The following is a 25,235-nucleotide window of genomic DNA, read 5'->3' on the forward strand; positions in this document are numbered from 1 at the left end:
AATGTAACTCGTTGCTCGTCTGAACATCGGGCAACACACATCGCTCGTATAAATGACGGCTATTAGGTACGGAAGATCATCGAATAGCGACAACGAGCTGGTACTCGTATTGTAGTGGCCACTTGGTGGACCGAAGATACAGTCAAGGTTGAGGGAAGTCACGGGCAGCATAAGACTTGTGATCGTGTCAAATGGCCTTTATATTGACCCTGAAGAGAGAAACAACGTATATACAGAATTATTTTAATGTTAAAGTTCACAGAGTAGCAGATAAACGCCGCGTCCGCGTCTCACTGTTTAGATAGCTTAGAAAACATACAGACGTCATGTATTGTAAATGTATTACGAGTTTTTTATTTTTCACTATTTGCGTAGCGCAACAAACAGAAATAACTTTTCGTAGCGGTCTGTTTCCGATGCCGTCTGTAAAATTCGAAGCCACATACCCTAAAGGATTTATAGTATCTGTACCAGGTAATTTGATTATTTATTAAACATCAATAATCATTATTAATTTTATATTTATCCTTATATATAGTAGAATATCAGAAAATCCCGATGTGTTCCAAATCACAATCTAGATATTAGCTAATAGATACGAAACGAGTCATCTTATTCAGTCAACACAATACATATTTGAAACAAACATTTTAAATAAATAATATATATAAGTCATATCCGCGACTTATCCAAAAATAGTTTTAACCATATTTGATGTCGTAATAACCCGCTGGCTAAATTATAAAAGTAACCTAACAGAATAGTCATCCGCTCGGCTGCCAAGAGAGTAATTAGTTTGTTTTATTTAAACAGAATGATTGGTCATAGATGTAAAATTTTTAAATGTGTGTATGCCAGCATAAAGGTTTGAAGCTTTTAAACCTATTTTCAATCACCCTATAGTCATCACTGTGAAATATGTTACATTAATTAATTTTTATTTTGGCATTTGACAGATTAATAACTTCTGACAAATATATGTTTGCAGCGACAGATAATAAACGATAGTTAATTTTACATGTAATAATTCGAATTTTGAAAACACTTTTTCTTACTAAACAATGGTTTTTTTTTAATTTTTATTAGGTGTAGCACAGATTTATGGTCAGCAAGTGAGCTATATATTCACCCTTTTAAAACCATTACACCTCTAACCAATAACTCTGGAAACATTATATCATGCCGTTAAATACTATGTTTTAGTTGTGCTCACATAAATCGTATACTTCGCATTAGATTTAGATGAAACAGTAGAGCCAAATTAAAAAAAAAAAACATTTCATGGTTAATTTTGTTAAAGTTCTCACGCCGTTATAATTGTTAGTGCGCGAATGAAATTGGAACACAGTTCAAATCTGATAGCCAATGGTTAAAGCTTTGAGTTTCTTCCCAAACAGATTTATAGCCATTTTATATAAATACAGAATACGGTATGTATCCTAACTGGAATAAAACACAGTGTATTAAAACGACTGTTTTAGAAGGAATGTTTATATTGAGGGTTTCGCTTAGTATTAAAGCTGTTATCTAATTAATTCAGGCGTTACCTCGCAAAAGTCCATCCTAACTAAGAAAGTGACTAATATATAGCTACTTCCGATATGCAGCAGTAGTCGTGCAATGAAGTGCACCGCCCGCCACCCCGCTGATAAATGCATCCTCAGGAGATGTTACACCGACCAGTGCCAAACACTGAGTGAGTCCCCGGAAGCCCCGTGGAGGGGCGAAACACGTGTTGAGTGAATTAACGCTGGTAGTTGTGTTTCGCATTGCTTACCGCACGTGCATTTATCAGCGGGCTGGCGGGCGGTGTACTTCATTGCACGACTACTGCTGCATAGCGGAAGTAGCTATATATTAGTCCCTTTCTTAGTTAAAGCTGTTAGCCCAGACGCTCTAATGGATAATTTAAAGAAATCAAAATATTGTCTGTTGCTTCTCAATAAAAATGGAATGTACTCAAAACTGGACTTCTTCGAGTTATTAAATCTTTCAAAGAGTAATGTATTCATTTATGTCTGTCGACAAACGCTCTCTACTAGGTACAGGCCTCCCCTAGAGATTACTAAAACGCAATGTATATATACTTTTGTGCAATAGGATCCCAGATAACTTTTAAAACATTATGAATAACTAACACTTTTGAGCTGTTGCACTGTACACGATTCCATAAAACATAACTTCTAGGTAAAGATGTGTTCACCTCCAGGCTATATTAATGTTTAATAATTACATATCAACCCTTTTTTGTAAAATGTGTAGTCCCGGTGTTTGTGGTAATCATGTTTCTTTTGTCTGTTCTTGTCAGATCTCAGGCATTAATCTTCCGAATAGGTGATATACTCAAGAAGAAGTCAATTAAAAATGTATTCCGTTTATTGTCAATTAAAAATTTTTAAATTTTAATTGGAATTTAAAAATACTGTAGATCGTATTTACTTACTGCTTAGATACGCCCGGTAACCAAAATGTTTCTTATTAAAAAGTCGATCTCACAGTGACCAGCGAAATGCGTACTTATTATTATTTTTTTTATTTATTTGTCGATTGTCGTTGATCGTAAAAATTTTCATAAAGCTATATATATATATTGGTTTAATGAACACATGTATACTATTGTTATGTTTTTTAGCTGACGGGTATTTATTTTTCACTTTCTGCTCTAATGTCAACCGTGAATTGGATAATACGAATACGTGGAATGATTCCAAAATCAAAAACGGCCGGTTAGAGTACCGGGACCATGCGACGACACTGAAATTGGGCGACACTGTATACTATTGGATATTAGTGTGGAAGAGTCGTTCAGGCCACAGTCAGGAACTTGGTAAATGGAAAGTAACAGGTCAGTGAACTTAGACAGTGTATTTTTGTGTTAATAAACTAGTTGCAGAACCTAAAAATAGATTAAGGTACAAAGTGCAACCTGCTAGTAAATAAACTACACATAAATTTCTTTAAAGCTTTTACATGTATGTAAATTAGGGAATTTAATGCAATTATTATATTTTAGAGTTTGTAAATAATGATGAACCGGTGGAACCTCAGCCGCCAACGCCTTCATCGTCACCACCAACCACCGTGACAACGTCTTGTCCAAGATCACAGACCGTTGTCTTTGGCAAAACAACAGTCTGCCAGGGAGAACTTATTTTTGTCGAAGAATTTGATAAAAATAGTATTAAAGATTTAGATAATTGGAATCCGGAAGTACAATTTCCTCGAGAACCGGTAAATTAATTTATTTATTTAAAACAGGCACTTTAACAGCAAAACATAATAAAGGCTTGCACTAGTTTAGTGTAACATAATACATACAATCTATATACCTATTGTAAGGTATATAGATTGTATGTATTATGTCCGATACGGCTACATCTACTTTAATTTTATTGCTGCGTAATCTGAAGAATGTTTTTGAACAATGTCTTTTTTTTTTGGTTTAGCCACCTTTATGCGCGACCTCTCACACACCGCTAACATGCTTAAAGTTATAAAATGAGTTTTTCAGTATCCTTATTTTATTTCTTTTTTATGCCTCGTAAGATCTTACTCTCTGTCTTCTTCCTTCCATCACAAATTTTATCATTCTTTAAGCAATGCTTTACCAGTAATGACATATGGGCGATGTCTCCGACATGGTCACTTATGATGGGCCTGATAAAAAGGCTCAAAATCACCCATGCTATGATGAAAGATTCGCTGCGAGATAGAGTTAGAAATGAGGAGATTAGCAGGAGAAGCAGTCACCTATGTGGCGGTGGCCGGAGTATATTAATTGTGCAGTCGTCTTTGTGGCATAAAGGTTCTTGAGACTATGAGTTGGTTGACGCGGCGTGGGTAAGATGCCCAATAGGTGGACCAACGAAATAGTCAAGTAAGAAAGGAAACACAGAGTCACGAGAGACACTCTGTGTTTGGCACTAATCGGTGTAACATTACTCCTGAAGATGCCCCATGGAGGGGTGAAACACGTGTTGAGTGACTTAACGGTGGTAGGTGTGTAATTCGCATTGTTTGCCGCATGCGCATTTATCAGCGGGCTGACGGGCGGTGCATTTTGTTGCACGACTACCACTGCATGTGCGGAAGTGGCTAGATATTGGTCCTTTTCTTACTTTGGATGGACTTCCGCAAAATAACGCCTGACTCCATTAAAAGAAATAGTCAAGATCGCGGGAAGTCGCCAGATGCGGACAGCGCGAGACTTGTCATAGTGGTGATCTATGAGGGAGGTATATGCCTTGCAATAGGCGTCTATCGACTGTCATGTAACAATGATAGTGGAGTCGGGTTTACCTAAGGTACTTTTTATCGAGTCTCTTCATAAAGACCAGATGGGAAAATAGTTCGAGGTGCATTATATTTTCACTTTGTTTAACTGGTATCTTATATTATAGAATTGTACGCAAGGTTACCACTAGAATCTAAAAAGACGAACATGTACAATAAATACCGTTTAGAATTCGTTTTGAAACATACAAAAATCTAAAATGAAAAAATTGCACAAAAAAATTATAAAATTTTATTTATATTATATTACTTTAAAACCTTAAATAAATGCGCGTGTCTAGACGCTGAAAGTCCACTGTATTCCGCCAACTCTAGTAATATTATAAAATGGTAATAAAAAAAGTATATATAAATATTTGACATTAAAATCTCTCGACCCCAGAATTTTGCTACGCGATCCCATTTGGGGTCGCGACCCATAGTTTAAGAAACCCTGAACTAGACAGAATAGCATTTTAATAATTAGGCGTTTTTGTCTTCACAGGATTACCCATTTAGTGTGTACATGGTAGATGGTCTTCGACTCGACAATGGTGTCTTGGTTGCGTCGGCTTCGCTTCTAGAGTCCAAATTCCACGAGGGTTTTCTTCGGGAACAGTTAGATTTGACTAGCACGTATGTTAAATAATCAAATTATAGCTTAAGATTATTTTTAGGAAACAAAAAAGAGGTCTTTATGGATTGCAGCACCCTTCTCATGGTACTTCATTATCTTCTCTTTAAAGGCGTCTCCCAGATGTAAATTTAGATTAGTTTTCGTGGAAATCGTCACTTGATATCCGTCCCCAGCAAAGTTAAACGACTTCTGGTTCAACATGTCTCTTCATAATATTTTTTTCTATACGCTGGTCCCACGAAATCCGCACCACTCTCAACAGTTTCTGAGGCCGTAGGGGAGAACCGGAATAGATGGAGACATATCGTAAGAGACAAGATAGTTGACGTTTTGGCTCCCAGAATTGGGGAAATGTCATTAGTACAAAAATATATAAAAAAAATCTTTTACAATTCTGATTGCGTTTTCATATTAGAGAGATACTAAAAAATTACATTAAGTTTAGTCCTTGGAGTCAATTAGTTTAATAAGAGAAAATGAAATAACAAAATGGACAGTATGAAGAAATATTTTCTGCGAAAATAAAATAAATTTTCTTTTTTTTTTTAGTAACTTTCGTCATAGATTTCTTCGGTAGTAAATGGTTTTGGATAATTGTACATGTCTGTTTGATCGCTTTTATCTGTTTTTATTTGCCAAGGTCTCGGTCTTGCGTTGCTCGTGAAAAGCGACTACTCTTTTTTGTTGGGGGGGGGGGGATTTTTCCAGCTGTTCAAGATGCCCTGCCTCTGGGGGTAGAACAGGGTATATGGGATTCCTACCCACTAAAATCCTCCCCACTGATCGACCTCTGCGCTATACGGGGGACCGCAGTGTCTTCTGATCAGGGATCGCCACGCGGTCTTCTCTCGTGCTGTGCTATTTTAGATAGCCCGTCCCGGGGTATGCGTGTATGGTTCATGCTACCACCGAAACGAGAGACCACATCGAACCATCGTCCGCCTCAGAATCGCCGAAGCTATGGGAGTTTAGGGCCCCTACTCTATACTCCCGCGACTTCGAAGGCTCCTTCTATGGTAGGGGAACACCATCCTCCGGAAGGCAGTCGCGAGGCGCATCCTTGCACTGACGGCGTCGTCTCCGAGCGGGATCTGTTCTGTGCCGATCCCGTTCGGTCGCATACTTCTGGACCATGATGGTCTCAAGTGACTGCTTAACTTAATTATGTCGTCGGTCTACCAAGGGTTCTAGGTAGGTTCGAGGACGTAATTTTTCCTAACTAGGAATAACAAATGAGTAAATGCATAAATAATAAACGTTGTATGTATCAAGACACTGCCTTTTTATTAGATTCTATATCTATTCTATATCAGCATCCGTGCCTTTATTTAAAACTACATTTAATATTTCTTTGCTCAAGTTTTTGCACGTCGGTGTTTACTAAGCCTCTTAATTTATTTACTAACTTAAATCGAAACTTATTTATAAGTAAGTTTTAGTCAACTTATTATTATGATTATTTAAAAAAAAATTCATTGGTGTCTTGTTTTCAAAAACGCCCTAACAATGTCAAGTTTCTAAAATTACAATTTGTAGTACGTATACTAAGACACTGCTTGTTTTTTCACAAAGAGCATTCTCAATTTTATACTATATACTTTCTAACAAAGATAGATTCAATAGAAAACTTGCAACCGGACTATTTGTTAATATAACATAGTACGAAGTTTCAAATACTTAATAAAAGATGGCGTTCGGAATGCTTTAACTTCACACGCCACCAATAGATGGCGCTGGCAGTCGATTACCTCGCGCTAGTTTAGTTTCAAGCCGTCGTACTAGAGCACACTTGATTAAAACCTAACATACGTATTCAACCATTTCTTATACCGCTAATAAAATTGTTAATTAGAAACCTTCGTTGTAATGGCAAGGAAATCCTCCAGGTGACTTCAAAGTTACAAACATATACATACCTAACGATACTTTCATATCTAATATGTCAGAGTACCGTCGCCTCTCCTTGTCGCTCTCCGTCGACGTCTCCCTCTCGCTGGATTCCCTCGTGGGCTTGAGTAGCACCGCCTTCTTCCTGCGCAGTTTGCCGACGACTCCGTTCTCGACGGACTTGTCCGTCGCCGGCTTCGGTTCTCGTTTGAACCACATCATCCCGACCATAAGTACAAATCATCTATTTCACAATACCTACCTAGTCTACCCGCCTTTCGTCTACCGGCTCGTGGGGGCCACACAAGAACCTTACGGCCCCAACGGTCAACGACCGCAACGGTCAACGACCGCAACGGTCAACGGCTGTTATAAATATAAATACAATAATTAGCATATAAGTTAATATAGTACAATACTCAGTAATTCCCTTACAGATGCACCGCACAGGTCGGTACCAGGAAGTGTGCGCAAATTGCGTCCGGGGCTCAGATTCTACCGCCTGTGATCACCAGCAAAGTGACCACCAGAAACAAATTTAACTTCAAATTTGGTAGAGTGGAAGTACGAGCAAAGCTACCGCATGGAAATTGGTTATTACCGGGTATGTTGGAGTAAATGTTTTTATTTTGTATTGTCGAGTCGTGTTAAGACGAGTTATGTTGTGTCGTGTCCTATCGTATTTTATGATATCACATATTGTGTATACGTATTTTATTGTATTGTGTTATAATGTATAGAAATTACGGCTGACATTGTATTTACTTACTGTGCTTTGAACAAATATGTTATGCTTCAATTAAAAACATCAAAATTACTATTGTTGATATATTAAAAATTAATTAAAATAAAATACAGGGGTATTCCATAAGTTCTTATTTTCATCATAAGTTTTTTTATTATTATTAAAACTATTGAATAGCTTAGTCCAGTTTTTGTAGAGCGTGCCATATATTTATTGGCAGCAAATTAAGTAAACATTCACTCCTTTAAAGGTTTTACATCTATAACTAATCATCCTGTATAACACATTATTTCCCTCCTTTAGATGTGTACTACAGAGACAGGAAAAAGATTGCCAACGCCATCTATCGGCGCTTGCGGAAGTAACATCATTTTGAACGCCATCTGTGTACATTAAGGCTTTAATATTTATATAGAGAGTTTTTAAGATCAAACTTCGCTTATAGAGATCTCTCTGGAGCCTCGTGATGCAGTCTACGGTAATCAGCGATATGAATCCGGACTGATAAGGATTGCATTCGCTAAGAGCGATATTAATTTCGGAGAAAAGCTTTACGGAGGTCCAGTTCTGTCAGACGCAGAGCCGTACCGCTCGTTATTCATGAAGGAGAAAATCGGGACCAACAAATGGTACAAGGACTTTCACAACTACAGCTTGATATGGAAACCAGGTGAAGTATTTAAAAAAATGTTTATTAAATGAATTGCACAGGATTTTTCTACTAGATATAACCAGAAATGAGATCTGTGGATTGGAAAGTTGAGGCGATAGCGGGCTGGCTTCACAACACACTGAACAGATGGCTGCTAGGGCCGTTTACCTTGTTCACCCAGGAGATGTGCAGACGACCTTATTAATGTCAGTAGATGCTAGATCCAGGCCACTTCATCCTGGTCTTATTAGAAATCTATGGCGGAAGCCTATTTCCAGAAGTTGATTTCCTATTATTGAAATAATGATGATGTTTATTTTATATGGTTCATTTATTGTGACCGGTGTATTTCAAGACAAGAATATCAAAGTCAAAATGATAGAAAGAAAAATAAAATTGAACAACTTTATATAAAAACGTGTACTTAGTGTTTTATCTTAGAAAAGCCGACGACAATTGCAGTCGGATTTTTTTTTTGTGATTACTCAAAATCAAAATATTTTTATTTGATATAATAATGCAAGCACTTTAGAATCTTCAATCAACATAAGATTTTCACTATTGTTGTCTCTATATGAAGAGACCACCGGCTCGGAAGGCAGTTCTGCTGGGAGCCGGCGAGAAACTTAACAGTTGCTTTTAACAAATACTGTTTTATAACGAAACCTTCACAAATATTCTAAAAATAGTAGAGAAATTAATTCCTTACTTTAGTTATTGTTTAAAACAGAGTTCCCCAAACTTTTTTGTGTCGTAGACCCCTTGCCATGTTTTTCCGTGTTGGGTAGACTCCCTACTTACCTGATATTGCTTTCCTGTAAATTTCTAACCATAGTGAAGTTTAGTCTTAAAAGCTTAAAGTAAAAACACATGTTAATTTACACATTTATTAGGTTTTTACAGGTTCCAAATTTATTGCGACCACAAAGCCAATACTAACATTCTACAACTTACACAATTTTATAAAAAATATATAATAAATTTTTTACTTCATAGGTACTTTCATAAATAATGTAAATGTTTTGATAATATAAGTTAGTATGATGTAAGTAAATAGGTACTATCAGTGTATGTGTTGATCCACTATCGTGGACCCCCATTTTCATTTCATGGACTCCCAAATTTTTTTTTGCTGACGTAGACCCCTTGCAGGTTGTCATAGACCCCTAGGGGTCGATATAGACCACTTTGGGAATCACTGGTTTAAAATATCCAAATTATTCAGATCACATTAAGAAACCTTTCTTTAAATTTGAAGACTCATTATGGGGCAGTTCAATGTGATTTTTATTATTTAAGTCATAAAACGTTCATTGCTGGGCTTTTCCTCGGAGTCATGCAACAATAATAACTTTGTAATTTGATTATAGTTTTCATGAAATTGGACTCTTCGATCATAAAAAAATATTTGTCGATTCAAAATTTTGTGTACATGCCTACTTGAATAATTACACTTTAATTTGAATAATTATACAGACGATAAATTATCAAAAGTGAAAATGAATTTTAAAATTCAATTTTTTCATTATTTCTGTGAAGTTTTGCTTCTTTTTTTATTATTCTTGGAAATATGACACGCAGACGGTATGCAGTTGTATGTGGACGGCGAGGAGTACGGCACCGTGGACCCTGGCGTGGGATTTTCCTATTCCGCTCAGCAGTACGGCGTGCAGCACGGTGCGGCCTGGACCCGCGGCACCGCCATGGCACCATTAGATGAAATGGTATCGCAGATTTTTTATTGTAATACAGTACTAGATATACACACCTAAAATGTATTACATAAGTCTGTTCCCATTTTTGAAAATTCACTTATTTTTTTCTATTAAAGGCGATCTTGAATGATCGTCATTATTTCTAGAATATTTACAGCTGGATATAGGACTTTTTAGATTTTCAATAGGATCGGTTGGAAGCGGCCTGCACTGCCTTCAACCATGATGTCTATACACCTTGTGGGAAGACGTCCCACGCCGCGCTTTCTGAGTTGACCCCAACAGATATCTATTGCGTTCTAATTAATTTTTGTCACTCTCTGATATTTTTTTTTAGATCTTTTGTATGTTAAAAGAAAAAATATCAGAACACAGTTTTCTGCAGGAACTAAATTCAAACTAACCTTTCCTAACATTTATCAAATTAAAAAGCTTTTTTAATTACCACCTTCCTAAATAGTAACACAAACAAGGGTTGATACACATAAACGGATTAGTATAAGAGGTCTGCAATATTTGTTTATTTTATTTGGAAATCAAACAAATGTATATAAAGCATACAAGTTAGATTCTCTCAAAATTAAATATGATACACATCATCCATGACGTTTTGACAGGTTATAATAAAATTTACGATTCAATTTATCGATACGGTAAAATCTAGGATAAAAAAAAATCATATTTCGTTTTTTAAATTCATTTTTTCCCTTTACTAATAAAAAGTACTAATATATATTAGTCCCTTTACTAATATTTATATGTAATTAGCAATTTAGTAATAATTTTTTACTAATCATGAGTGGTAGGTAGATTTATTTTTACCTAAAGCTTCTAGATATATCTATATATATCTAGAAGCTTTAGGTAAAAATAAATTTAAAAAAAGAAATGTGATTTTTTGTCTTATCCTAGATTTTACCGTACCGATAAATTGAATCGTAATTTTTTTTATAACTTGTCAAAACGTCATGGATGTGTATCATATTTATGTAATAATTTTATAAGAGGTAGTTTTATTTTTCTTAAATGGCAACACTACTCAACCCAGTCACTCTTATATATTAGTCCCTTATATAATTTATATTTCCCTTTCTTAGTTAAAGCGCTGAGAATTGGCAGATACCATATATATATTAAAATTTTAAATGGCTCGATTGTCCCGAGCTTGTTAGTTGTATATTTATGTATGTCCTATCTTTTCGGCAGATGAATTCTACGCCACTCTCTTTTCGTAATGGTCGCAGTAACATTTCGAATAATTTATTTTTGTTGTGTAATCCGCATAGGATGAATGACTTGGTCGAAGAATTTTTGATTTCCATGCATACGCATTAAAGCGCAAACACACGAACGGATTCTTAGGTTATATATATACATATATGTATATATTTACATTTATCTTGTAAGAATTTATCGTACATGTTGTATATGTTACATTTTTACGTTTACAGTTTTACGTGGCCCTTGGTCTGCGTGTAGGCGGTATCAACGACTTCGCGGATAGTCCTGAAAAGCCTTGGGGCAACAGGAGGGTCAAGGCTATGCTGGATTTCTGGAATGCCAGGGAGAGCTGGTTCCCGACGTGGTACGACCCCAGCGTCAAAGTGGACTATGTCAGAATTTACGCTTTGTAACATAAACATAATTAAACATTAAAAAATCTGGTTTTTTATTTCTCTACACAGCTAGCAGTCGCGAGGGACTGCGTGTTACCAAAAGTTACTGGAAAGTCACAGTTGTATAGATAAATGTAACGTACACAAAACTGTTTTTATTGCTATTTTTTGTTCAGTTTCAAATTGGAACTTAATTGGATTGGAATTGGAATTGGATCGTATATATCTGGTGATAGACACGTGAGCGTCTAGGGAAACTACAGTCCTCGCAAAAATTGACCACCGACTACATGTCATCTGAAAAAAAATCAACTTTAAACCAGTGCGAGGTAGTGTCTTCAGATAAGTAAAGCTCTTGGACCTGTCATAATAAAGTTCGCATATTGTTAAACTTCGAAGGATAATTAATGGTTATTCTAGTAATATCGTAAGGTTTTTTTTTTCAATTTTTTTTTCGACCCTGTTCACTGCATAAAAATTACTTTTTAACTATGTTGCTAAAACTTTTTTTAAAGCTTTTTCGCGGTTTTTTTTTATGTGCTCTCTATCCGCTTCTCAAAAACAGGTTTGGGTGTATTTCTTTATTAACTTAATATTTTAACATCAGATAAAGACAACTTACCAAAATAAGTACTATATTTCGTATATTTTGAGAGTAATAAAAAATTTTAATTTGTATTGTAATGTTTTCTTTTACTTTACTATGTAGTTTACATGAGATAATTAAAGTGTTGTTTTAATGATTTTATGGCATTTTTTATATTATTTTCCTGTATTAAAACCTTCGTCGTACTAAATTGAAAATAAGAAAATGGTGAGTTATTGATACAAATTCACTTTATTTATAATATCCGTACTACGACGACTATGCTGACCCCGAAATATAGAACCGCTGCGTTCTAGAAATTTCTATATATGTCACCACTCACAGCTGCAACAACGTCTTAACGTCGTGTCGCAATAAAACCAAGAAAGTGCTTTTAATTTTAATAAAAAACTATTTTGGCGGTACAAGTGTCTCGGGATATGTCAAATCCAGCCAAGATGATGTAAATTCGTCACTCTCCTCCCAATATAAACTAAAAATAGGTAAATGAGAACTCCCTTTGCCTCTAAAATGGGACATCGTGTAGCATCTGTTATTTATTTGTATTTATGTAATACCTTTCCACGTAAATATATAAACAGCTACGTATATATGTTTGTATAAGTATTCTCATACGTTTAGTAATGTATGTTTGTATATATTTACATACATTTATATAAGTATGTTTGTACATATGTATGTATGCACACCCTAATCTGCCCTCTTCTTCATGTCTCTCATCTCCATCCAAAGGTTGTCTGGTAGAGATCGCCTCAAGCGATATGCTACCTCGAGTACCATATGAATTGTTTCTTTTTTTATTTATTATCTATGCTGTACAATAAAGTGTGAATAAATAAATAAAATGAATTAAAAATGATTACGCTTGAGTCATAAGCCTGGATTATACATTCTATAAGAAATCATAGCCTTTCATTTTTAAGTTTTAAATCTATAATTAAAAGTATATTATCAAATCTTAATATAGCATTAAAGAGTTTTAATAGAAACTTATGGAACTTGGTTAGTTGACTCGTGTTTGATGTTATAAAGTAAACATCGAAAACAGCTATATTCTTAAATTTAACTTAAAAAGAGCAACTTAACTTTCTGGCCTGCTCTTCCTAGCAGCGCTGCATTTAGAGTTGCTAGCTTACTTCTTACAATGTTAAAACAAACGACGATTTAAAAATGTCAAAAGACAAAAACCTACTTCAGGGCATAAAAATCTACTGAAGACTGCCACGAAAACCAGCATTGGACTGCCTGTATCTAGCGACATCCCAAGACCTTAACATTAGTCCACCTGGTCAGGGAGGGGGGAGGAATCCACGCCAAGTCTTCCGGCACTTGTTCGCCGGTCAAGAACCTCGACTCCAACTGCAATCGGTACAGCTAATTGTATAACCTTCCAATTTTGTTTTTTTTTCAGCGAGCAGAAGCGACCGGCCTTAAAAATACAACGATGGAAATATTTAGTCCATTACTGATAGCGTTGTAGTACCATTTAAGATGTACTGCAGTACGAAGCCGAATAAGGCTTTCCATAGTTGAAAAATTTTCTTCGATTCTTACATTCGCAAAATTATTTTATCTAAATAAAACTGAATGGTGCCATTTAATTTATAAATATACAAATTTGATTAAAACGGAAGAAAGAATCTGTAATTTATGCTACACATATGAACTTCTTGACTATTGACCTTAAGATAAAGATATATGTGCTTTTGGGAAAATACACGCGTTGAAAACCGTAACAAGTTATCCGAATGTTTTTACATCAAGTATGAGGCGATTAATATTTTTAAATATAGAAAATCTTTTATTTAATTACGCATTTAAATGCTACGCTTCTTCTTTTCAGTCGATGGACGCCTACTGCAAGGCATACCTAATAAAGTCTCTACTCACACCGCGTCTATCGATTCAGAGCCATTGGTTGCATTTTTTCCGTTGACTGCCACTTAAAACGAGAAATTCTTCGATCTACATCTGTGATCTTGGTTCTCTTTTTTCTCATTTCTGATTCGATCTCGCAGTGAGTTGAAACTCCGGACATAGCCTTCTCCATTTATATTATTTCACTTCAGTTTATATCTATTGACTGTATATTGAAGAAACTTTCAGAAATATTTTAGGTAATAAACTACCAAACTTCTAGACAGAAGAAGCGATCGAAAAAGGAGATTTCAGTTTTTATATATGTTTGGTTTTCAGATGATGGTTTCACTCTTTTTTGTTATCGAGGTAATCTTAACCAAGAATTGGACGACTTAGAGCTACATCAATAGACTAATTATAATGCATACAGCGACTTACCGTGACTTCCCGCAACTTCCCGCGACTTCCCGCGACTTCCGCCAACTTCCCTCGACTTCCCGCGACTTCCCGCGACCTTAACTATGTGGTCGATCCATCTAGTAGGGGTCCACCTAATATAATAAAACATAACACTATGATTCTGATAATTAACGCTCTGATCACTTGTTCTGTTGATCACTGATTCGGATAGCAAGATATTAAAATTTATTATTGTTTTCCATACATACCTTTGACTTTGTCGAGCCAGATTTGATTGGCCCTTTACATACTAATATAGTTTCAGCATGGTCACTTTTTATTGATTAATTGGAAAAATATTTATGACCTTTAAAGCTTTACACTTATAACAAATCACCTTGTATAATAGAGTGTTTAAAAACTAACATGTATCATTAAAAATATAAATATATATAAATAAAAGATTAAGATAAAATAAATGATGAATAAAATACTGTAAATGACAAAGTTCATCGATTCGCAGATAAACTTGATCATATAATGCCGTTCAGTGTCCGGGCAACTTCCTAAAGCAACGGACGTCATGTCTTCTGCTACAAGGTTACTTGTTTTAATTATTTTGTGTGGAGCTCAGGCAAAAGCAGACACCAACACAGCACCGCAGCCGAAACTCGAAGCGATACACCCAAAAGGCTTCAGGGTATCTATTCCAGGTATAACTTTTTATTTTTAAAAACATTCGTTGTATTTGTGAAACCAATACATTGACATTTTGTTATTAATACTTTGCTTATAATATCATTGTTAAAATACTAAAATATGTATGTATCAATACAGTCAGCATTGGCTTAAATATATATGCTATATAATATAGATATATATTTTTTAATTACAGGAAAATGTTTTAAAATCATATTTATAACTTTTGCATATAGTATAACGACAAGGATAAAATATCTAATTAGTATATACGCTATGAATATAAAATATATGTTAATAAATTTATATAGAAAATATTGAGAGAGGTCCTAGCATTCTATACATTTATCTTGTGGGTGCCTGGTACATCGCGTTGTAGGGAGAGGGGCTGGGTGCGGAGCTCAGGGCTGATGACCTGCATAGTAAGTTTAAGACCATCTCCTTGCAGTGCTACCTAGTAATTGCTCAGACTTCGTGTTTCGATGCTGCCTATAGATGCCCATTCGAATGAGTTGATGATCGCTCTTGACTGGACTAAATTCATCACCAGTTTATGGAAATATTTTTCCGTTATACCTCTCCATTCTACTTCCACTGCATATTAGAAATGTACCTTATTGTATTCGATTTTTGAATTGTATATATGAATGTTCCATATAAGTAGATGCCCAGAAATTATTATAAAAATTCTTTTGAAAGTGATAAATTGATTTGCAGTGACGACAAAAACTAATAAACATGCATGAAATATATTATTCTCTTTCAAACTAGAATGGATTTATAGATTACTAGTTTAAGTTTTCTTTTTAGCCGAATGACGCCCACGGCATAAGCATTCCTCAAAGATCATAGCCGAGTGTAGCCCTCTCCATTTATATAACTTTATTTTAGTTCATATCTATTGATTGTATATTGAAGAATCTATAAGAAGTACTTGATTACCTACCAACCTTCTAGAGAGAAGAAGCAATCGAAATAGAAGATTGTAGTAAGTACATGATATTTTTGGTTTTTCAGACGATGGTTTCACCCTCTTTGGTTTTCGAGGTAATCTTAATCAAGAATTGAACGGCTTAGAGTTAGGTCAGTGGACTAAAGATGTTCCCAGACCAACGAATGGAAGATGGGTGTTTAAAGACAAAAACGCGAAACTTAAACTCGGTGATACTGTTTACTATTGGACATTTGTTATGAAAAATGGAGCAATTCACAGAAGAGAAGGTGGAGAATGGACTGTAACAGGTAGGAAATTAAACAGGAATCGGTGATACGCGTAAAAGCCTTAAAGGAGTGAATGCATAGGTCATTTGCTGCCAAACCTTTTCAAAAATCAATCGCTTTATAAATAATAAAAAACGTAATGATAATATAGCAAGGATAAGCGTTTTATAAATTCGGATTAATAAAGTCAATTATTTGTTTACCAGTACTATCTGTCCGTGTAGACTTTGTACTGATAGAAGTTATTGAACAGTCGCTTTTGAATATAAATAATAAACTATTGTAACATATTTCAGAGTGACTTTATAAATAATAAAAAACATAATGATAATATAGTAGGAAAAAGCGTTTTATAATTTTGGATCAATAAAGTCAATTATTTATTTACCAGTACTATCTGTCCGTGTAGACTTTGTACTGATAGAAGTTATTGAACAGTCGCTTTTGAATATAAATAATAAACTATTGTAACATATTTCAGAGTGACTTTATAAATAATAAAAAACATAATCATAATATAGTAAGACAAAGCGTTTTATAAATTCGGATTAATAAAGTCAATTATTTGTTTACTAGTACTATCTGTCCGTGTAGACTTTATACTGATAGAAGTTATCGAGCAGTCGCTTTTGAATATAAATAATAAACTATTGTAACATATTTCAGAGTGATCACTTTATAAAGTGTGATTGGATAAAGTTGTAAAAGCTTTTAAGCTTTTTGCTGATGAATGTGGTATGAAATCACCCTATTAAAGCTTCTGCAGCGATACATATCATCCTGTATAAGGATGGCAGGTAGAATCACGTTTTTAAAAAAATGTGAATTTCATTCTTAGCTTGTTTGAACGAGATATGCTTCAAGTAACACAGCATTTTGAAATAATGATCCTTTACCAAGATAATTTTGCTTAATATTTATATATAAATAAAAGGATACTTCACGTTTAAGTTTTTGACTACAGATGGGTAGCTCGCGAGCTAAAGAGAAGAAAGATATATCTTTGCGAAAGATATAATCACTCTCTAGCGCGCATGTGTTTCAATTATATCTTTATATCCTTAAGAGTTCATTTGGCTCGTTTAGAGTTAGACAGAAAGGGATGGGCTAATATAGCAAATTACACGTAAAATAGAGAGACGGATAGCTATTGCATGTTTGTATTAAAAATGTAAACTACGGATTTTCGGAACTACGTCACATGCGCGGGCGTTTAGCTTTTTTGTGCTTTATCACAAGTACCTAAAATGTTTAATAAGAATATTTCACAAGTTTATCCGCCTTACTAAGTTAAGTAAGTAAGTCTGAGGTAAAAGAGCCGAAGTTATAATGGATACATTTTTAGTCTTAGCTGTCTTATTCTCTCTCTGAGCTGTACAGAGATATATGAGTTAAAGAAATAAAAAGAGTGATATAAATCCCAAGATCGAAATGATATAAATCACTATTTTCTTGTCAGGGATACATTTTGCCCATCTCTAATATCTACAGCATAAGGTTCGATATCCTACTTTCATGACAAATGTAAGTAAACTCAAAGTCTTCATTTGCAGAGTTTGTTAATGAAGATGGAACACCAGTTAACATCCAGGAAGCAGTCACGCCTGATGTTAATACGCGATTCTTACCAACAACACCTTCACCATCAGCTTCGACGAATTGTCCAGAATCACCGACCGCTGTTTTAGGCCGAACTAAGATCTGCCAAGGCGAATTGATTTTTGCAGAGGAGTTCGATAGGAACTCTATCGAAGCATTAGTCAATTGGGACGTAGAAGTTAAATTCCCACAAGAGCCTGTGAGTTACTGGAATTAAATTTAAAAATAAAATAATCAGATATTATTGCGACTGTATTCCAGCATTTACTTTACAATTAAGTGGACTGTAACGTGACATGTGGGAATAACTCTCAAAAGATTTTCGCTGGACGATACAGCAAAAAAGTTTATACACAAACTAAGACTAATTAAAACAAACTAACTACGCTGTGTTACAAGGTGTCTGATATAGAGTGTGTTGATACGTTACATCTGCGCCTAAGGACTGGTAAGAGAGATCGCCATCTGGTCTTTTCTGCAAATCTCTTGAGACGCAAAGCGCAAAGTAGAGCATTCGCGTTTACCCTATTTATGCTATAATGAAATTGTGGTCTCAGATAACGGCATAAAACTTAAAGTGCATCGCTAAATCTGAGACGAGTCCATAACAAATTACTTACTTTCACAACCTTTCCATGCTATCTCACCTAATCTAAGTTGCTTCGCAAGCATAGAGGACCTCCTTTAAATCTCGAACTTGAACTAATAACTCTACCTAACTCCAATCACTATATCCTAGGAAACAACCATCATCATTATTTCTGCCAAAGGACGTTCATTGCTGGACTTAGACCTCCTCCCTCTCATAAATTTCCAATAGAACCAGCTGGAAGCTGTCACCCATTGTGTTATCCAAAATAGTAATAAAATAATATATTCGGCTTTAGTAACAATTATATGGGTTAATAATCATTATTTCACGTTTCCAGGATTATCCGTTCAATGTGTATTTGGCAGATTTAACACTTCGTCTTGAGAACGGTGTCTTTGTGGCGTCACCCGCTCTTTTGGAAGCAAAGTTTCACGAAGGCTTCTTCCGTGAAAAGTTAGATTTGACAAACACGTAAGTTACTAAACTCTTCGAAAGGTTTAGATTTTTCTACAATATCTTACTTTAAGTAATGACGAATCTTGAACCACCTTGTCATGTATATGCTGAATTTGTATTTTATTGCCCCATATACTGGTCACTCATAGAGCAATAGGAAAGCTATGCTCGGAGTTTCTCGGGGAGAATCAGGAATGAGGAGATCTGCAACAGAATCAACATCACCGACGTAGCTTGAAAAATTGCTCGTCCAAGTGGCAGTGGGCTTGACGATATGGCTTGTGAAACCGGTGGCTGTTGGGGCTGAAGGGTTCTTGTGTGACGACCACGAGTAGGTAGACGTGGCCTGGGTACTTATGATCACGGGAAGTCGCTAGATGCGTCAGCGCAGGATCGGTCGTGATGATCTTTGAGGGAGGCCTATACCTTGCAGTGAGCATCTACCGGCTGAAAAGAAGGAGAAAAAAAAGATATTGTATATTCGAAATATTTATACTTTTCTTCTTTTGTAATTTATGTTGACGGTTTGATTGTTTTTGTATTAAACTCTTTTATTATTCTTTACAAAAATTTAGTAGGAAAAGGACCAAAATATAGCTCCTTCCGCCAATGCAGTAGTAGACGTGCAATAAAGTGCACCGCCCGCCAGCCCGCTGCTAAATGCGCATGCGGCAAACAATGCGAATTACACAACTACCACCTTTAAATCACTCAACACGTGTTTTATCTCTCTACGGGGCATCTTCAGGAGTAATGTTACACCGATTAGTGCCAAGTACAGAGTGACGATGAGATGAGTCTGTGTGGGCGGGGCACTTTATTGCACGACTACGACTACATTGGCGGAAGATAGCTACTTCCGACAATGTAGTCGTATGTTAAAGGTGGTAGTTGTGTAATTCGCATTGTTTGCCGCATGCGCATTTAGCAGCGGGCTGGCGGGCGGTGCACTTTATTGCACGTCTACTACTGCATTGGCGGAAGGAGCTATATTTTGGTCCTTTTCTTACTTAGGATGGACTTCCGCAAAATAACGCCTGAATCCATTAGAGATATAAATATTATCTTTATTGTAAACACGTCATTATTATTATTGTTTAAGCCGTAATAAGTCCCCTGCTGGACTTATCCCTTCCTTCACCCCTCCCTATATGTCCAATAGAACCAATTGGAGGCGGTCTGTATCCATCATCTTTCTTAGACCTTAACAGGGTCCTCTGTCTACGTTTTGGGTGGAGTGTTACGATGCGCTTGCCGGTATATGAACGCAACTTCTCAAGGTTATGGCTCAAGCGGGCATCTGTTCTAAAAACTCTGTGACCTGCCCAATGTCACCTTTATTCGTTTATTTATTTAATATTATTCTTCACGGAGAGTCATTTATAGTAAACACTTGAACTTACTTATAATTACATCCTTTATCTTAAATACGAGTAGGTAGACGTGGCCTGGGTAGGTATAATCACGGGAAGTAGCTGGATGCGTCAGCGCAGGATCGGTCGTGATGATCTTTGAGGGAGGTCTATACCTTGCAGTGGGCATATATCGGCTGAAAAGAAGGAGAAAAAAAAAGATATTGTATATTCGAAATATTTATACTTTTCTTCTTTTGTTTATCTTAAATACGAAGGGTTTCAAGCTTATCCTGATATCTGGAGAGCTCTCAGCATAAGAAAGATTTATGGTCAATTTCACAACATCCTTAGTGCTGTAGAGAAATTTATACCAATGTTAATTTTCAATTTAATAATTTTTTCGATGATTTTATTTAATGATCTTCTCTAAAGTTTTACAGGATAATTTATAGATATTACACGCGAGTGTTTTGGCAATGTTGATAATTTTAGTTCGTCTATATATCTTCATCATTCTAGGTGTGAACCATACTTGTTGTTTTCATATTGACAGATTGTAAATATGAATAATACTGAAGGACCGTTTCTTTTGATAGATGTACCGGTCAAATCGGTACAACGGAATGCTCGCAAGTTGCATCTGGTGCATTAATTCTACCGCCTGTGATCACCGGCAAAATTACAACGAGGAATAAATTCAATTTTAAATTCGGAAGAGTTGAGATTCGCGCAAAGCTGCCCAGCGGAAGTTGGTTATTACCGGGTTTGTGTTAAGATTTAATTTGATTTCTTTTTAAATTATATTTATCACCATTATCATATTAGACGAAACTCGCCTACTGCAATGCTTAGGTTTCCAGCCTTGCAATTTTTACTATGTCGATATTTCATCTACTGGGGGATCTAGAAGCATAAAAACATAGGTATTGTGAAAATATATGCAGAGTTTTTTTTTATTTATTTATATCTAAATGCCAATGAATTTTTTTAGCTTATAATCTGCTAAGAAATATCGGATTGTACTGATATTCCTTTAATAAATTGTTCACTATAATAATATATAATAAGGACATCCTAAAAATTGACAGATGTCTTTGTGAAGGTCTTCCGAAAACGCTGTACGTAGACCGCTACCTATCGGTCCTATTAAAAATATATGGGAGAAGCATATGTCCAGGCAGTGGATGACGTCCTTCGACTAAAAAGATGATTATTTACTTATACCCGAGTTCTTACGCCATGACATCCAGAGACTAGACGCTCGATGGTGAACTAGGAGTGTCTCCCGCCGAGGAGACCCCTTTCAAAGCTATAACCACTCAACAAATCCGCTTATAGTCCTGGGACTGATCGCAGATGAAATAAGGAACACAAAAAAAAATACCAGAGTTCTCATTTGTCAAATCCCTGATACACCTTATAGGTTTCTATTATTTTCGAATACGATTCGCGATAGACTGTATAGTTTAAAGTTAAATTCTCTTACAGAAATTACTTTGGAACCTCGTGATGCAGCATACGGTAACAAGCGATATGAATCTGGACTGATCAGAGTTGCATTCGCTAGGGGCAATGCTGTTTTTGGAAAAAAATTGTACGGGGGTCCTATTCTGTCGGACACGGAACCGTACCGCTCGCTTTTCATGAAGGAGAAAATCGGAGTCGAGAACTGGCAAAAGGACTTCCATAACTACAGCTTAGTTTGGAAACCAGGTGAAGTTTTATTATTATATCTAGAATATGGTTAAAAGAAGAAAATCTCTTCAGTTCTACTAATATTGACTTCGCAGACACTTTTTCCATCAGGTCACACATCGAAGATGACAGTCATGAACTATCAAGTCAGACAAGCTAGAAAACGCTAAGGGTTCAATAGTGTAAGTCTGGTCTAAGGAAGAATTTAGGTGGTCGCCACATTGATCCTATATTAGTGAAGTGTTGCGCAGATTCTTAGCTGAGAGACAAAGAAATCTTTGACAAGCTGCCTTTTTTCGGTCGCCCTTTACAAATTATATATATATATATATATATATATATATATATATATATATATATATATATATATATATCTATATATATATATCTATATATATAATGTGTGATATCATTTTATTAAAGTCAGATTTATAATACAATAACCCACAGTTTGAAATTTTGCATGGTTTTTTAACCCCTTCGCTACTCGTTCGGCTGGTAGAATTTGGTAAAATATGTATACATGTCTAAATGTACATACACACACACACATATATATATATACATATATATATATATATATATATATATATATATATATATATATATATATATATATATATATATATATTACCACTTCGAACCCGCGCAATCAGTAAGTAAAAAAGGATTTACGTGGCGTGACTTTATATGGCGGAAGTAGCTATATATTAGTCCTTTTCTTACTTAGGAAGGACTTCCGCAAAGTAACGTCTGAATCCTGAATATATATATATGTATACATATATAAATATAAATATACGTATACATATTTTAATTTACAATATGTATAAATTTAGATAAGTGCCCTTTACATCCTATCACTTTAAACCCGCGGAATCAGTAAGTAAAAAAGGATTTACGTAAATAATTGATAGAAATCATTTTTTGCAGATGGTATGCAGTTGTTTGTTGACGGCGAACAGTACGGTACCGTGGACCCTGGGGAGGGATTCTTCGCGTCTGCTCAGCGTCACGGGGTACAGCACGGTGCGGCCTGGGTCCGGGGCACCGCCATGGCGCCTCTGGACGACATGGTACAGCAGATTTTTGGTATTTTCTTCAAAGATCTACTGCTGGTCATTGGACTGTTCCAATGACCGGTGACGCGCTGCCCTGAGTGACTTATCGCGACTTTGACTATATCTACTTGTTATTTTTATAGACTAATGTTGATACCAAGAAAGTTTTATAAACAATGCATTTTGGCGTTCCCGATCTTTAACCTTTGTGTAACTTCTATATAAAAAAAAGTTTGTCAAATTGGTCGGACCTTTTTGGAATTTTGCGATAATTGGACGATTATTTTTTATTAATATATAATATATCGGAGAAATATCCTTCGTAAGATTATTAAGGACTTGATGTCTGCCATTCGGTGATCACTGATGATGTTGGTGATAATAATACAATTTCAATACAATACAATCAGACCGTGATGTACCTGGAAATCGAGATATAGAGCTGTGACAGCATCACAATATCTTTCGATATTGCAAAAAATATCATAAAGGTGATAAAAAAAAACTTAAAGGTCGGGTGAGAAAAGAAAATCGATATAGGCTGTTAAAAACTGAGATTTTTAAATAAAGGAATAATTTTAAAAACGAATGTATCAATAGAAATCAAAATGAATAAATGTAAAATAAAAAGGCTACAGTATTAAATAAATACAATAAATAAATGAAATATCGTGAGAAATGTGGTGAAGGACTTCTGTCCTTGGTGATGTATTGGAAAGTATGTGAATAAATGCGATAAGAATGGGAGAAAATATGAAGGAAGACACAAGAAAGAATGCCAGATAATGTTACGTACTGTGGGATCTGACTCGAAATGAAACACCTCTGGTTCACAAGGAGTCCTTTATTCATAAATCAGATGGTCACCCAACTTTAACACAAAGTATACTTTCGGTTAGTCCAAACTACGCTTCCAGATCGCTCAAGAAATCACTGTCCAAATAACTTGCCAAATATTCACTTTGTTTCACTGATCGTAGATCTTAATCTTATAACTCGAAAAACAACACTGCATTGTCGACATGGGCATATACTTATTTATACTACGGATAAGGTTCTAGTAAGTTTGAAGTAGTACTCGGTTAGAATTTCCGAGAACCGTACACAAAAAATTAGAAATAACTTCAAGGTGTGTGCGTGTTCTTAATCCTAGGGTTCCGTGTTTATAGTTTAGAGGGTTCTGAAGCTCGTGATTTGTAGCAACGTGTACGTGATGGATGTAAGAAGAAAAATAAATAAAATAAAAGTAAGAAAGAGAGGATCCAAAAATGGGGACAATAAATAATTACAGTTTCGGAGGATATTTTTAATATTCGACATATTAATCGTAACAATGTGTTCAACGATCAAAGAGAAAACTTTCCCTTTAAAAAACATACAATTTATTTTCAACAACCACGCGATTTTACAAAACGATTACTCCGCTATATAGCTAATATATTTGATAGCTTTATGATATACGTTATGCTATTTAAAGGTTGTAGCAACGTGTGCAAAATAAGTCAAACTGTTTCATAATCGTTGAATTATCATGTTTATTACAGTTCTATGTGGCGCTTGGGTTACGTGTTGGAGGTATCAATGACTTCGAAGATGGTTTTGACAAACCTTGGAAAAACAGAAAAGTGAAGGCTATGCTTGACTTTTGGAAAGCGAAAGACAGCTGGTTCTCTACTTGGTACGACGCCAACGTCAAAGTGGACTATGTTAGGATTTACGCTTTGTAAAAAATATATTTAATAAATAATCAAAACATATAGTATTATTATTTTTTTAATGGAATTAGGCGGAAGTTCATCCTAAGTAAGAAAAGGACCAATATTTACAGAGACTGTGTTTGGCACTAATCGGTGTAACATAACTCTCGAATATTCCCCGTGGAGGGGTGAAACACGTATTGAGTGAATTAACGGTGGCAGTTGTGAATTCGCATTGTTTGCCGCATACGCATTTATCAGCGGGCTGGCGGGCGGTGCACTTTGTTACACGACGACCACTGTAAGTGCGGAAGTGGCTAAATATTGGTTCTTTTCTTATATATTATCTTAATATAGATTTCTTACTTATTACAACTAGATAAGCCTATTTAACAATATCAAATATTGCAATACAAATACACCGTATTCATTACATATCTCACTTACTCGACTCTCTTAAAGAAAAGTGT

The 25,235-nt window shown here is 35.4% G+C and overlaps 2 protein-coding genes across 2 annotated transcripts; both read left to right on the top strand.

Annotated features, from left to right (window-relative positions):
* Positions 1-2,970: 2,970 nt before the first annotated feature.
* LOC137919535 (beta-1,3-glucan-binding protein-like) lies at positions 2,971-11,543 on the top strand. The gene is made up of 7 exons (XM_068762628.1): positions 2,971-2,976; positions 3,016-3,231; positions 4,778-4,908; positions 7,234-7,400; positions 7,987-8,211; positions 9,775-9,917; positions 11,360-11,543. Exons 1-7 carry the CDS (start codon positions 2,971-2,973, stop codon positions 11,540-11,542), a joined length of 1,071 nt encoding a protein of 356 aa, XP_068618729.1. The 3' UTR covers position 11,543.
* Positions 11,544-14,952: 3,409 nt separating this feature from the next.
* Positions 14,953-24,825, top strand: LOC137919205 (beta-1,3-glucan-binding protein-like). Its single transcript, XM_068762206.1, has 8 exons — positions 14,953-15,103; positions 16,107-16,331; positions 17,864-18,108; positions 18,839-18,972; positions 20,909-21,075; positions 21,801-22,025; positions 22,941-23,083; positions 24,613-24,825. Exons 1-8 carry the CDS (start codon positions 14,974-14,976, stop codon positions 24,793-24,795), a joined length of 1,452 nt encoding a protein of 483 aa, XP_068618307.1. The 5' UTR covers positions 14,953-14,973; the 3' UTR covers positions 24,796-24,825.
* The last annotated feature ends 410 nt before the right edge of the window (positions 24,826-25,235 follow it).

This window comes from Battus philenor, unplaced genomic scaffold (genome assembly GCF_028537555.1).
Source record: "Battus philenor isolate CCGP_79_NKW_IND1 unplaced genomic scaffold, ilBatPhil1.0.hap1 SCAF_16, whole genome shotgun sequence".
Taxonomy (NCBI): Eukaryota; Metazoa; Arthropoda; class Insecta; order Lepidoptera; family Papilionidae; genus Battus; species Battus philenor.